The sequence below is a fragment of the Mercenaria mercenaria genome, chromosome 3, assembly GCF_021730395.1.
Source record: "Mercenaria mercenaria strain notata chromosome 3, MADL_Memer_1, whole genome shotgun sequence".
NCBI classification, from domain to species: Eukaryota; Metazoa; Mollusca; class Bivalvia; order Venerida; family Veneridae; genus Mercenaria; species Mercenaria mercenaria.
In genome coordinates, this window is record NC_069363.1 from 50,581,641 (window position 1) to 50,594,081 (window position 12,441).

At 34.9% G+C, this 12,441-nt stretch overlaps 1 protein-coding gene across 3 annotated transcripts; it reads left to right on the forward strand.

The window, feature by feature from the left end:
• Positions 1 to 1,112: 1,112 nt before the first annotated feature.
• On the forward strand, positions 1,113 to 12,215 carry LOC123524787 (uncharacterized). 3 transcript variants are annotated; one of them, XM_053538452.1, is made up of 3 exons: positions 1,113 to 1,447; positions 3,458 to 3,560; positions 4,113 to 5,408. In XM_053538452.1, exon 3 carries the CDS (start codon positions 4,453 to 4,455, stop codon positions 5,254 to 5,256), a length of 804 nt encoding a protein of 267 aa, XP_053394427.1. In that variant the 5' UTR covers positions 1,113 to 1,447; positions 3,458 to 3,560; positions 4,113 to 4,452; the 3' UTR covers positions 5,257 to 5,408. The 3 variants fall into 3 exon arrangements, with proteins under 3 accessions (XP_053394427.1, XP_053394429.1, XP_053394426.1); XM_053538454.1 differs by lacking the exon at positions 4,113 to 5,408 and adding an exon at positions 6,237 to 7,376 and having other exon boundaries at positions 1,117 to 1,447; XM_053538451.1 differs by lacking the exons at positions 3,458 to 3,560; positions 4,113 to 5,408 and adding an exon at positions 8,917 to 12,215 and having other exon boundaries at positions 1,300 to 1,447.
• The last annotated feature ends 226 nt before the right edge of the window (positions 12,216 to 12,441 follow it).

Consider the following 12,441-nt stretch of genomic DNA (forward strand, 5'->3'; position numbering starts at 1 on the left):
AGAAAATGTTGAGACTGTCCATATAAAATATAGAAACAAAAACTTGTATCTAAGCATATTGCTTTCACAAGTCCCGCAAAATATTCACCCCTAACGGAAATGCACTCGTCTGGGCTATCCCTGACCTGAAATCAGCAGATTAGCCTGCCATTGGTATACTATGCAGACACTGTAACACTGCACTACCAAGGGCGCTTCTGGAATTGTAGCGACGCCCAGCCAGCACTTTTTCAGCAAACGAAAGAGAAAAAATCAAAGGGACTTGGGTCGGGGGGCGGATGAACACTCGTGATGAAATACCCGCTGATGCAGCTTTTTCGGAAAACTGTATATCTCGAGTCTTCTGCTACAATGGCAGCTACAGCAGCAATGTTTTTAGAGGATGCTGATGTTTTAGTGCGCCATATACGAGGTAGATCTTGGACCTAAGATGTTTTCTTATGAAATACCCTTACCATCATATTTACCGCCCTTTAATATAAATGGTCTATTTCTTTTGATTTCGATATAATTTCTAGTTTTGCATTTGTATTTGATTAATATTTGGATATCTAAACTATCTGGAACAAATGTCAAGTTTAAAAACAACGTATAGCTTCAGAATTCATATAGTTTAATCTAATTTGGTTGCGCAACCGGGATAAAGGGAGGTAATAATGATTTTATAAACTTGTATTTCTTATTAATTTTTGCAAAATGTGTTCTTGTCACTGATAAAATAAGACACTGTTCTCATAAGTTAACACCACACATTGACATGAAAAATGGCTAGTTAACGTAATAAGACACAATATGGACAAGTAAAACCATACTTTGACAAAATAGCATAGCTTTTTAACATTATAGCACGCTCGGTAGACAATTTGACATGATAACATAACTTTTTTAACATTATAATACGCTCTGTTTATAAAATCACATGGTACTTTGACGTGATAACATGACTTTTTTAACATTATAATACGCTTTGTTTACAAGATCACATGATACTTTGACATAATAACTTAGCACTTAACATAAGACACTATGGCAAGTTAACACTATAATAATAAGACACTATTTGGACAAGTTAACCTCACAACTTTACATGATAAAGGCGCTGTTTCGACAAGTTAACACCACACATTGACAAGATAGCATGGCTAGTTAATATAATAAAACACTGTTTCGACATTTTATATAATAGCAGAACTTTTTAACATTTATAAGACGGCTTTGACGAGCATTACTTTCTGACATGATAACATGAAATGTCCCGACATGAGACAGGTGCGGCGTTCCATACAATTTTAACGCAGTATTGATCATGGTCTGGGTTGTATAATACCCGTATTACTGGAGGTAGACGGGCATGCGCAGTGAAGTCATGTGAGCCTGGGTGTTTTCTTGTTGACAAGGAAGTAAAAGAAGTAAACAAAAGTACTGTATTGAAAAAAGGCTAAACAATGTAAGTTTCTTTATTCTTAACATTGATCACTTAATGTTAAACATTACATTTGAGAAATCGTGTGCCAATGTTTCAGATCTATCTCAGTGACAATCAATTATAGGATACAGTCATTCAATCAGTTCCGGCATTCAATCAGTTCCGTCACACTTCCTGAAATTAAGCTTGGTACGGTGTGAGTATGTTCAGAAACTCTATTATTTCTATCGGGTCATGTAAAGTAAACATTTCCTCGCCAAACGCTCGCATGTTTACAAAACATGCATGGAATCTGGGTCAACAAGCACTTGCAGTTTCAAAACGAGGTTTTGGATGCTGCGTTTTTTCTACGTTGATTTCGAGGAGCCTAAAAGTTGGAGAGGGATTTGGTGTGTTCTAAGAATATAAATACCAAAAGTTTGGTATTGTTTTGTGTATTTATGTTCATTTTATTAACGATATTCATCTTTACGACTTGGCATTTCATTTAAGCGTGTAAAACAACATTATTTAAAGAGAATTCCTATAGTTTTTTTTCTTTCATAGAATTTTTTTAAATTCACATATATGATAGGAAAATTTGTGCTGAAAACAATGAACATATAAAAACAATAGGTCACCAGGCTTGTTTTTGTGAAAAATTGTTTTGAACACACCCACTGTTGCTGAAACTGCCAGCGATTTTTCAACATTTTCTTAATTTTCTGCTTTTTTATAGATACCAACCAAAATATACATCCAGGCAGCACAATACGTTTTTTTCTTTTTACAGATTTCATTATATACTTATTTGATATCATAGTCATATTTGTAATACTCTATCCTTACAATAATGGGTACAAATGAAAAAAAATATTGTTTCATATTTACTTTTGTGAACTTTTTTCAATGAAAAATATCCATAGTGAAGAATATTTTTTTTTTAATTTTGAAAAAACTCTTTCATAGAATTTTTTCTTTTTCTTCTTGTGTATAGATAATTGTATTGTGAGCATAAAAATGGCTAAAAATGTATGGGTCACCAGGCTAAATTTTATGTAAGACCGCTAGAATACAACACCTGTCCGGACGGAAATTGCGCGAACCTGGCCAAATTGATTACATGTATGTTTGCTAAAACTCTAAAAAAAGTTTTAAAAATTCTTAATTCTTTCTATAATTGAATACTAAATAATCTGAAAGGTGATATTGTCTTATCAGTACTAAGTCAATTATCTTACATTATATGAACAACACTGTCTTTGTACTAATATGCGATGTGAAAACACAACCACAAAAACAACTAGATACCTGTCAGGCATGATACTTGTCAATACAACATAAACCAGTATCAACATTTGATTACTGATATAACTTATCAAAAATGTTATTTCATTCAAAATTCCTCATATTTCAGATTGTCTGTAACATGTTTCAACAAATGTTGACTTCAGTTCAGATTTCCATAGAAAGTGTCGGCTGCGCAGAAAGATGCGCATAAAAAACTATAGGAATTCCCTTTAAAGGCCGCTCGCTTATCATTTCCGGTACACGTGATATATAAGTTGGGGGCCGTATAGACGTTATCTTAGTGTGTCACACACTAGATTTAATGCTATTTTGCATCATGCTCTGTTGTTCATTGTTTATGGTTGGTATTAATTTTGGTCCACATGCAAAGTATTCATTATAACTTGATATATTTTCCTGAAATTTTTGTTTTAATTATATATTCTTAGAACACTAAGAAGTACAGTGTACTCTAGTCTTGTAATTTACTGTTAAGTACACATGCTGTCTCCTGAATAGAACGGAACATAATGGAGTATATTTCCAATCATGGGACATATATTGAGCTATGTTGTTTAGCATGGTTGAATGACAACAATTAGCATATTACACACATATATAAATGTATAGTAAACAAACATTATGCGTAAAAATAAAAACATTGAAAAAGGAAATAAAATACTGTACAATGCATCTCCCTAGTCAGATTTTTATGTATTTGATATATTCATTTAACTCTTTGTATATTATTTACATTTGCAGATATTGATAGCCAACGAGATGCACCATGGGTAAAACACGAAAGAAACCAGAGAAATCTGCACAGTCCAGTCCTGCAGTCAAGACTGCAAAGTCTTTGAAGCGGGTAATTAATGCAATTCATGTTTTATAATGATACTGTATAAATAAGTGCATACAAATTTGTTCCAGGTACATTGCATATCAAGTATTACAGCCTATAATTCTTGATATGCAACTTCTGTACATTATGCGAGAAATGTCAATTGAAGTCAGTTTTGCTTTGAATGCAGAGCAGAAGGCTGGGGAAATAATTACTGCTGTCATCTGATTTGAACCCCTAACTAATGCAATCAAATAGAATATGATATCATGCTTATTACTAGGAAATCAAACTGCTTTTTAATGTGATGTAAAAATATATTAACATAAAATATAATGCAATTTCATATAGTATATAATCAGTAACATCTAGATATACATATTAAGCCTTTATAGCTCACATCATCACCCTATGTTCGCCATCCATCATTCAAATGAACTTATTTATATTATATGAATGGTGCTCAACCGTCTGTCCGTCTGTCAATAACAAAATCAGTTGAGCACCCCAAGGCCAAAGTGCTATAATCTTGTCTAGCCATTTAAATCTGACACAATCATGTCTACAACATTTTAGAAATATGGTACTGGAAGCCTGTCTCCAGGAAAATGTCACAGAGTCAGACGAGCTTTGCTGGTGAAGTAGCTTTGGACAGCAGAAATGGCCCACAACCTGTCTTCAGTAAGCATGAGGAAGAGGCTATGGCAGAATGGCTCAAAGAAATGGCTCAGAGGGGAATGGGGCTAAAGCCAGGCGAATTTGTGGACTTTATTCAAAACGTTGTAAAGAAGGAGAAAAGAAATACTCCATTTGTAAATGACAGGCCATCATACACTTGGTATCAGAAATTCATGGAGAGGAATGGACACATAGTTGAAATTAAAAATGAAACCCCCTTAGAGTCAAGCTTAGCATCATGGCTAGTAAAGCTGGAAAGGTCATAGGTCCTGCTAGAAATAACCAAAATACACCAGTGCCATATGTTTCGGGGGCAAGTAAGCGAAGATTAACAGTAATGTTTTGTGGTTGTGCAGATGGAACCATGATACCACCATTCATGGTGTTTCCAGAGCCCAAACCCCGTGGCTACAATGTATTGACTGGAGGCATAGTTGGTAGTGATGTGGCATTCACAAAAAAAGGTTTAATTTATGAGGTGTTTTTGAATCACTTCAGCAAACATGCATCAAAAGACAGACCAGTGGTATTGTTAATTGACAGTGTTAGCAGCCACAAAAGTATGACTGCTTTTGAAAGTGCCAAAAGAGATGGAATTCTTCTATACCGGATAATACCAAATGCTACGCACCTAATGCAACACTTGGATAAAGGTGTCTTTGGGCCCTTGAAACAGAAATGGTATGCTGTTACTAGAGTTCATTCCAGAGAACATCCTGGTGTTCCAATAGGCAAGGACTCATTTGCTGAAAAGTTGAAGGAAGCCTACCTATTATTTTACAAACCTTTAATACTCATCAACAGCTTCATATCATCTGGGATATATCCAGTCAATAGCACAGTAATTAAGGATTCAGACCTGAAACATGGATTAACCTACTCACACAGTGATGATGAAACTGGAGACAGCCAGAAAGCAAAGGCGACTGTGTGTTCTAAGGAGCAGCTTGAAGCACAGGGTGCTCTGCGTGCATTAGAAACAGTACAACACCTACAAGACAGAAATACCAGAAACGTATCGAAGAAGGATACAATGTTTTGATGCATACAAAAAGCTTAGGACAGCTAGTGAGGGTCTGGCTATGCCATTAGCACCAGAAATAAGAGTGACTGAAGCCAGCGGTAGTCAAACCGGAGTCCACCCTTCATCAGCATTGGACATGTTAGCCAGTGTTGCAATACAACAAGACGACAAACAACAACAGGTAGTGTCTCATGATATTCAAGCGGAGTCATCTCCCGTATCACCTGTGCTTCTGAAGCCAATGGCGTTGCCTAAATCTGCTAAATCAAAAAAAAAATGCAACCAAAGCGTCTCGTACATACCCTTACACATCATCTTACCTCCGCTGAAAGTGTTCGAACAATGGTTTTACGTGAACTCTCAAAAATTAAAACCCTTGCAGAAAAGGAAAAGAAAGCAAAACATAAATTTATGACTTCCACTCAAGAAAAATCACCAAAAGGTCAGAGGAAAAAGAAAAATAAAGCTGTAAAGCAGAGTAGGTCTGATACAACACAGGGTACTCAACCTAATGAAGAGGATGATGAAGAAAATGTTACATGCCTAGGTTGTGGAGGTTCATGGAAAGAGGACCAGGAGCTTGGACTGGGAAGAACATGGGTGAATTGTGACTACCGCAAGAAGTGGCTTCACACCGATTGTTGTTCACAGGAGATAAATATTGAAAGTGAAGAGCCTTTCTGCTGTCCAGAATGTACATATTTACATATTTTATATGGTTTTACCTATGCTATTTCCACTGTCCTATGTGTTAGTTTCATTAAGATTTCTTACCAGAAATGAACAAATCTAAATATGATAGTCTCTAATATTGTATTACCTACTGAAAAAAAATCTTTACTGTAATTATGTACATGTCATTTACATACATATACATTATTTTACTTAAGATTAATATAAATATATTAACTAATCTATTTCAAATTTTTCTCAAAAAAAATGTTTTTACACATTAGAAATACATTGTTTTCTTCACAAAATAGTGTTGATTTTTTCAGGTAACAACTGAACAAGAACCATCTGTAACAGAGCAGGAAGTGTTTGTAAATCATGCAGTAATTAAAGGCTACCATGTCTTCAAAATAAAACCCCCACAAGTAAATCAGCCTTTACTAACAGTTGATAGAGAATATGGAAACATTCATGATCATGATGCATGCTTAGTTTGGCTTCCAAATTTAAACTGTTATCCACAAGATCTTCATGAAATGCAGACAGATGAAACACGTCACCTGAAGTTAAGTGACGTAGCAGGGCTCCCAATAGGTCATCTACCAAGGGGTTTGGACGGATGTTTTCGCAAAATTCTTGATCAGAATAACTACATCTTTGTGAAGATAACAGCAGAACCAACACAAAATTTCCCTCCTTGGCCGGCACCCAGTGAGAAAGGTGGTGGTGCGGTAATACCTTGTACATATGTGATCAAAACAAAACATGTTGATGAAACTGTTCCAGGTCTAAAAAGTGCTATACAGAGTATGGAAGAACGTTCAGTTTTGAATGTAACAGTTAATGATTGAACAAGTCATTTACAGTGCCCCTAGACATGTTTTCAAAAGGTGATATTGTACTAGTAATTATGCAAATGCTATATAGAATGCATGTATGTACCATTGTTTTGATACTTTTCCTTCCCTTTGTAGTTAATAATACTGTATTCAAATATTTTTGCGTTTCAGTTATTGAATTATAAAAGTTACAGGGAGAAAATGTTCATTTTTTTTTTAAATTGTCCCCAGAATTTTTGGGGAGGACTGTATCTATTTCTGTCAACATTTTAAATAGTGTGTTTACCATTCCAGTAATGTTGAACAAATCAGGTTAGAATGTTATGCGCTTATATTTTTATTTTTTATACATTTTATTCATATGCAGAGGTACTGCTGTTTTTGTACATAAAGTTATATATTTTATCTCATTTTATGATCTCTTTTCATAATGCCATAATATGCCGTAATATATTTTTCTGCTAAATAAATGTGATTGATATTTAAAGATCAGGAAACTTGACTGTCTTTGCTCATTACCTGTACTGTTTTTCTTGTTGTTGTTTTTTGTTTGTTTTAAGTCAACATGCAATTGATATGTTAAATATTAAAGTTGATATGTTAAATATAAAAGTTATAAAATCATTAGTTTTATCATTTAGTTTAATTTCAGCCCATATCTTTTTACTACATGAAATTATGTCAAGATTTGAGTGGCTAGTGGATAACACAACTGTATCTGTCAAAAATGACAATCAAAATCTATTTTGAGATGACCCCCAGATAGCAAAGATCTATAAATAGATACGAGATCGGAACTGATTGACTGATACCGGAACTACTTGAATTGGACGCTTTGTTTACATGCGGGATTAACGTACTTGTTTATGCTCAATTTTATTAAAGTTGGGCTTAAATTGTAGCTGAAAGAATTGTCTTTCATTCCATTTAAGAAAAAGAAAAGTTTGCATAGCATATGTAGAATTTGCAGCAAAAAGGCATAACGTGTGCCGCAACTGATTGAATGACTGTATCTTTCCCCGGCGCATGCTCGGACAAATGTATACTTTCCCCGCTAGGTAGGCAAGAATTGGCTGTCATACGGACAGCTCTTGTAATACCATTCCGTTCGTATTTTATGCAGAGTCTGTGTTCCATGTATACATTTCTATGTGGTGTGTTGTACGGCTGGTGTTCTTTGAACTTTTCCTATTGTTGTTGTTTTTTCTTCAGAAATATTCAAGCAATTAATTACGTTGTTTTTAGATTTATGGTTTGCTCCGTGTCCGTCCGTATCCGGTCACACAAAGTAGGATCCTCCAATCACTTTACATGTACACTATAATTCTCTTCATGAATCTTGGTACATGGATAGATGGCCATATGGAAAATATGTACGTCTGTTTATTTTGTTGCTGCGGAAAAAAAGTTGTTACTTTGGAGCAAAAAGCAGAAGATAATTTGTCACGAACCTTAAGACAAAGTTAGATGGCAATATGCACAATGTACATGCCTATTTATTTCTTATTATGGCTAACTATATGGTTGCTAGGGCAACAAATAGTCCAAAAATATGACAAATTTGCGGATTATGTGAAAACTTAAAAACTAAAAAGTACATATAGGTAAAAGACAATGTGGAGAACATGCACGTTATTACATGTATTTTATCATTTCATTTTCTCCGTTTATCCGTCCGCTTGTCCATTTGTCTGTCCTAGTGTCAGACACAAATGGTGGATTTTGTCATAATTGAAAAAGTACAAGATACCAGATACATGGATATATAGCAAAATAGAAAATATGCACATCATTTTATTTTGTTGCTGTTGCAACAATTGTGGTTACTATGGCAACAAAATATGACAAAAAAGAAGGCTCATAGCTTAATACGTAGAAGAAATGTTTTCATGTCTTGAAGATGGTAAATTATTTGGAGAATATACAGGTTCTTCAGACTTCAGTCAAATTTTAATAAAAATGTGGTTCCTATGGCAGAAATGTGAAAAATACTCCTTTAGGTAGGAGACTTATTGCTGGGCAATAGTCTTGTTCCACACTGGCCTCCAGTATATTAGTCAATTATATTAATATATCTACTGATTTACATCGTCAGTGTGAAAATGCAATATCGCTTTCATCAAATTGTGTATATTATACAAAAATGTACTAAATCTTTTTTTTGCAGTCTAGCGAAGAAAACTACATTGAAAATGGAAGTATCTGGAAAGAGAACTAAAATGCCGCAGCTAACTTCATCGTTTTCCAAAGGGTCATCGGAAGATTTTGACTTTTTCTGTGAACCTTGTGCTAGTGAAAGTACCCACGTTGAAGCAAATGGGTACTGCAAGAACTGTGAGGAATTTCTTTGCTCTACGTGTTTTGCGTCTCATCGTCGAGTGAGACTGACTAAGAATCATATACTTCTCGACAAAAGCAGCATGCCCAAGCAGCAGAAATCTGTAAACAAAGAATCTGACTGCAAAGTTAACTGTACAAAACATCCCAAAGAGATCATCATCTACTTCTGTGCATCCCATGACGAAGTTGGATGCCACATTTGTATGTCATCAAAGCATAGCAAGTGTGTGAATGAATACATACCTGATATTGCCGATGGAACCAAGGATGGTTCAGAATACAAAGACCTGCTCAAAGAACTTGATGATATTGAGATTGAAGCAGTCCGAAAAGAGACAAAAGCAACAACAAACAAACAAATCACAGAGCAAAGCTATTCAGCGGCAATAAGATCTATTTGTGAATTTAGAAAAGACATAAATGCTGACCTTGACCAACTGCAACATATTCTTTCTGAGGAAGCTATGCAAGTAAAAAAAGAAGAAGAAATGAGTATGGACAGTATAATAAAAGAATGCCACCTCATCATGAAAAATGCAAGTACGTATAAGAACGAAATGAAAAGCGATGCTATTGAAAACCCGCATGCGTTTGTAATGATGAAATTATATAAAACTGAAATAAAAACACACCAGAAAAAAATGTCAGAATATGAATCAATTAAGGAAGCCAAAACTGTTAGTTTTAAGCCAAACAATTCAATACGAAATATCAATGAGCTAGGGAAACTTGTGTTTGTAAACCAAACCTATGTTGAACCCATACCGGAAAGGGCAGTAAACATTGTTCCAAGTGTAACTGATACCATAAATGTAAAGTCAAGTGTAGATACAACGGACTGTAAGATCTATGGAATTGACAGATTCTCCAAAGATGAGCTCGTAATAGCAGATTTTGCAAACAAAACAGTTAAAGTTATTGACCGTAACCGAAACCAAGTGAAGCGTACGTTAAAAGTGGTGAGAAAGCCGTGGGACCTTGCAGTTTTGAGAAATGGAAGAATTGCAGCGGCTTTTACACAATATATTCTGATATTTTGTAAGTCGTTGGACTATCAAGTCTATAAAACAATTAAAATCAGTGGCGAGAGCAGAGGCATCACGACTTTGTCTAGCAATAAGATAATAGCAACTTTTGAGCATCCAGCAAAAGTAGTGGTACTTACCTACGATGGGGATATTTTGAACACGATTTCTGCTACAACAGATTCAGGAGATACTATAGGATCCAGAACATGTGGCAGTTAGTCCAGACGAGAACTATCTATATGTCTGTGATTATAGAAAACGAAGTATCACAAAACTTTCAATGACAGGGACCGTGACAGCAGTTTGCAGTGTTGTGATATATCAGCCTCATGGAATCACAGTGTCATCTGACGGCAGTCTATATGTTTGTGATTATCCTGCAAATAAGATACTTAAGATTTCAGCAGATCTGTCAAGCTTTGAAACCGTTTTGACAGAAAAGAATGGTATTTACAGTCCATTGTCAGTCTATTTCTGTGAAGACAGAAAGCAGCTATACGTAAGCTGTGAACACAGCAACATCAAAAACAATGGGAATGAAATATTGTCATTTAGGTTTTAGTTTTTATATACCACGTTGATTGAATCATAGAAGGTTGTCTATATTATGCTGTTTCTGACTGTTACTATGACCATCAAGCTTTAGAAGAATGTCCCCATCGTATATTTAAGGTTTTTTGCCATGTCCGCGTTAAGGTGGTCACGTTTTGAATTTCCGATGAATAACAAAAAAAAACAAAGAATATTCAGTTCTTTCCAAACACCGTTATGTTATGATTCAACCAAATAGTTTCCTTTATCTAACAGAAAGGAACAATCCTTATATCTTAATATTGAGGTTTGGTACCTTTGTAACAGACAATAAACTAAAACAATAGAAATTCATACGTGGCTTCGGTCAGCTCAACAAAGCACAAATTTTAATGTGGAATGTAAAGTAAGTTACACACTACAATATCCGACCAAGATACTTACAAAAACAATGCATTTGCAGAATTGAGAGATAAAAATAATTTTGACAGCTCGTGAAAACTAATGACAAATTTTGACAGGTATATGATGACTCAAGACCTAATTAATTTTTTTCTGTTATTTCTAACTTCCAGTTTGATTTTCTTAAAAATGGGTATTCTATATTGTAGCTTACAACTCGTGAATAAAAACAATATAAAAACATATTGTTACCTCACTGTCGTTTTGTCTATCCAAGTCACGTATTAATTCCTACTGTTTCAGTCGTTTGTCACTAATTAGAGCAACTCACACATCCCTTATTTTCACATAGATATTGAGAATCTATCTAATGAGCACATGTATTGTAAACACAATTTTAATACCGATTGTGTATTGCAATAATGCTAAACTATCTCAGCCGTGACGTGTCCTTAATTAACCGATGTAAGGTCCTGCGAAATTATAAATAGATTTTTTGGAAGCAAAGAGCGAAACCAATTATTATATAAGATAACGCCCATCACACCCTATAGCACCGCCTTAAGAAAAATTCTGTTACAAAGATATGTTAGATGGATTCCATAATGGCGTAGGACCAAAAGTATAATAACACTTAAGTAATAAGAATTTCTATGGCCACCGTAAGGCACTTAAGGACTGCTGTTGTAATAGTTAATAAAATACATGTATATAAGAAGACCCTTTGAAAACACAGATTGCAACCAAGCAAAATGTTTTGTTTGTTTTGGGTTTAACGCCGATTTTTTTCAACAGTATTACAATTATATAACGGTGGGCAGTTAACCTAACCCGTGTTCCTGGAGTCTGTACCAGTACAAAACTGTTCTATGCAAGTAACTGCCAACTCCTCACATGAATCAGGGGTGGAAGACGAGTACTTTAAGGCACAATGCTTTTTTATCAAATCGTCACGGAGAACATACGTCTCGCCCGAGGTTCAAACTCACGACCCCGCGATCCGTAGATCTGCGATCTCTCAATCAAACGAAGCGGGCGGGAGGGCACCTAATTTTCTCTACTGCAGTATAACATGATGAACTGATATCTGTCAATAATGTATAAACAGTATTGTACTACATATACAATATGTTTTAACAAAACACTTGGATTAAAATTTGTTATATAAAAACCTATAGTTGTTTTCATATAGCATTTTTGGCCGATTATGAAAAAGGTATCATATAAGTTGTTTATAGTAAAAAAAAATTCTTTATAAGTCCACACAAAACTCTTTACCAGGTAGAGATAGGTCAAAATACACCTAAAACTTGGATGTAACACGCATGTTGTACCACAGAAAACTTGTCTCAATTTTTCCCTAGGGCCTGTAATAAATAAGTTACAATATA